The sequence below is a fragment of the Dendrobium catenatum genome, unplaced genomic scaffold, assembly GCF_001605985.2.
Source record: "Dendrobium catenatum unplaced genomic scaffold, ASM160598v2 original_scaffold_77609, whole genome shotgun sequence".
NCBI lineage: Eukaryota > Viridiplantae > Streptophyta > Magnoliopsida > Asparagales > Orchidaceae > Dendrobium > Dendrobium catenatum.
In genome coordinates, this window is record NW_021396055.1 from 1 (window position 1) to 442 (window position 442).

The 442-nt window shown below is 39.6% G+C and overlaps 1 protein-coding gene across 1 annotated transcript; it reads left to right on the top strand.

The window, feature by feature from the left end:
• The first annotated feature begins 6 nt into the window (after positions 1–6).
• LOC114578579 (protein-ribulosamine 3-kinase, chloroplastic-like) lies at positions 7–442 on the top strand. Its single transcript, XM_028691881.1, has 3 exons — positions 7–89; positions 186–260; positions 338–442. Exons 1-3 carry the CDS (start codon positions 15–17, stop codon positions 428–430), a joined length of 243 nt encoding a protein of 80 aa, XP_028547714.1. The 5' UTR covers positions 7–14; the 3' UTR covers positions 431–442.

Below are 442 nucleotides of genomic sequence, written 5' to 3' on the forward strand. Positions count from 1 at the left end.
AAATTGGACCTTCAATGTTTGAAGGAGAGGCTATTGGTTTGAATGCAATGTATAGCACAAAATCTGTTCGGGTTCCTCAGCCGTTTAAGGTGGAAAGCTCTCCTTGCAAGTATTTGTTTGGTAATTTTATCTTCTATGTTATGTTTCTTCTGGTGATGTGGAGGCACTACTGTCTTGTCTTGTAGTTTGGACCTTTACCAACTGGTGGTTCCTTTATCATCATGGAATTTGTGGAGTTTGGATCATCCAGAGGAAACCAGGTGAAGATAATGCTTCTTTCTCAACATATTGAAGCGCACGAATAAGTTTGATTTATATTGTAGCCATCTATCCTCAGTCAGTTCTAGGAAGAAGGCTGGCTGAAATGCATAAAGCTGGGAAGTCAGATAAGGGCTTTGGGTTTGATGTTGATAATACCATTGGCAGGTAAATTTCTCTATCT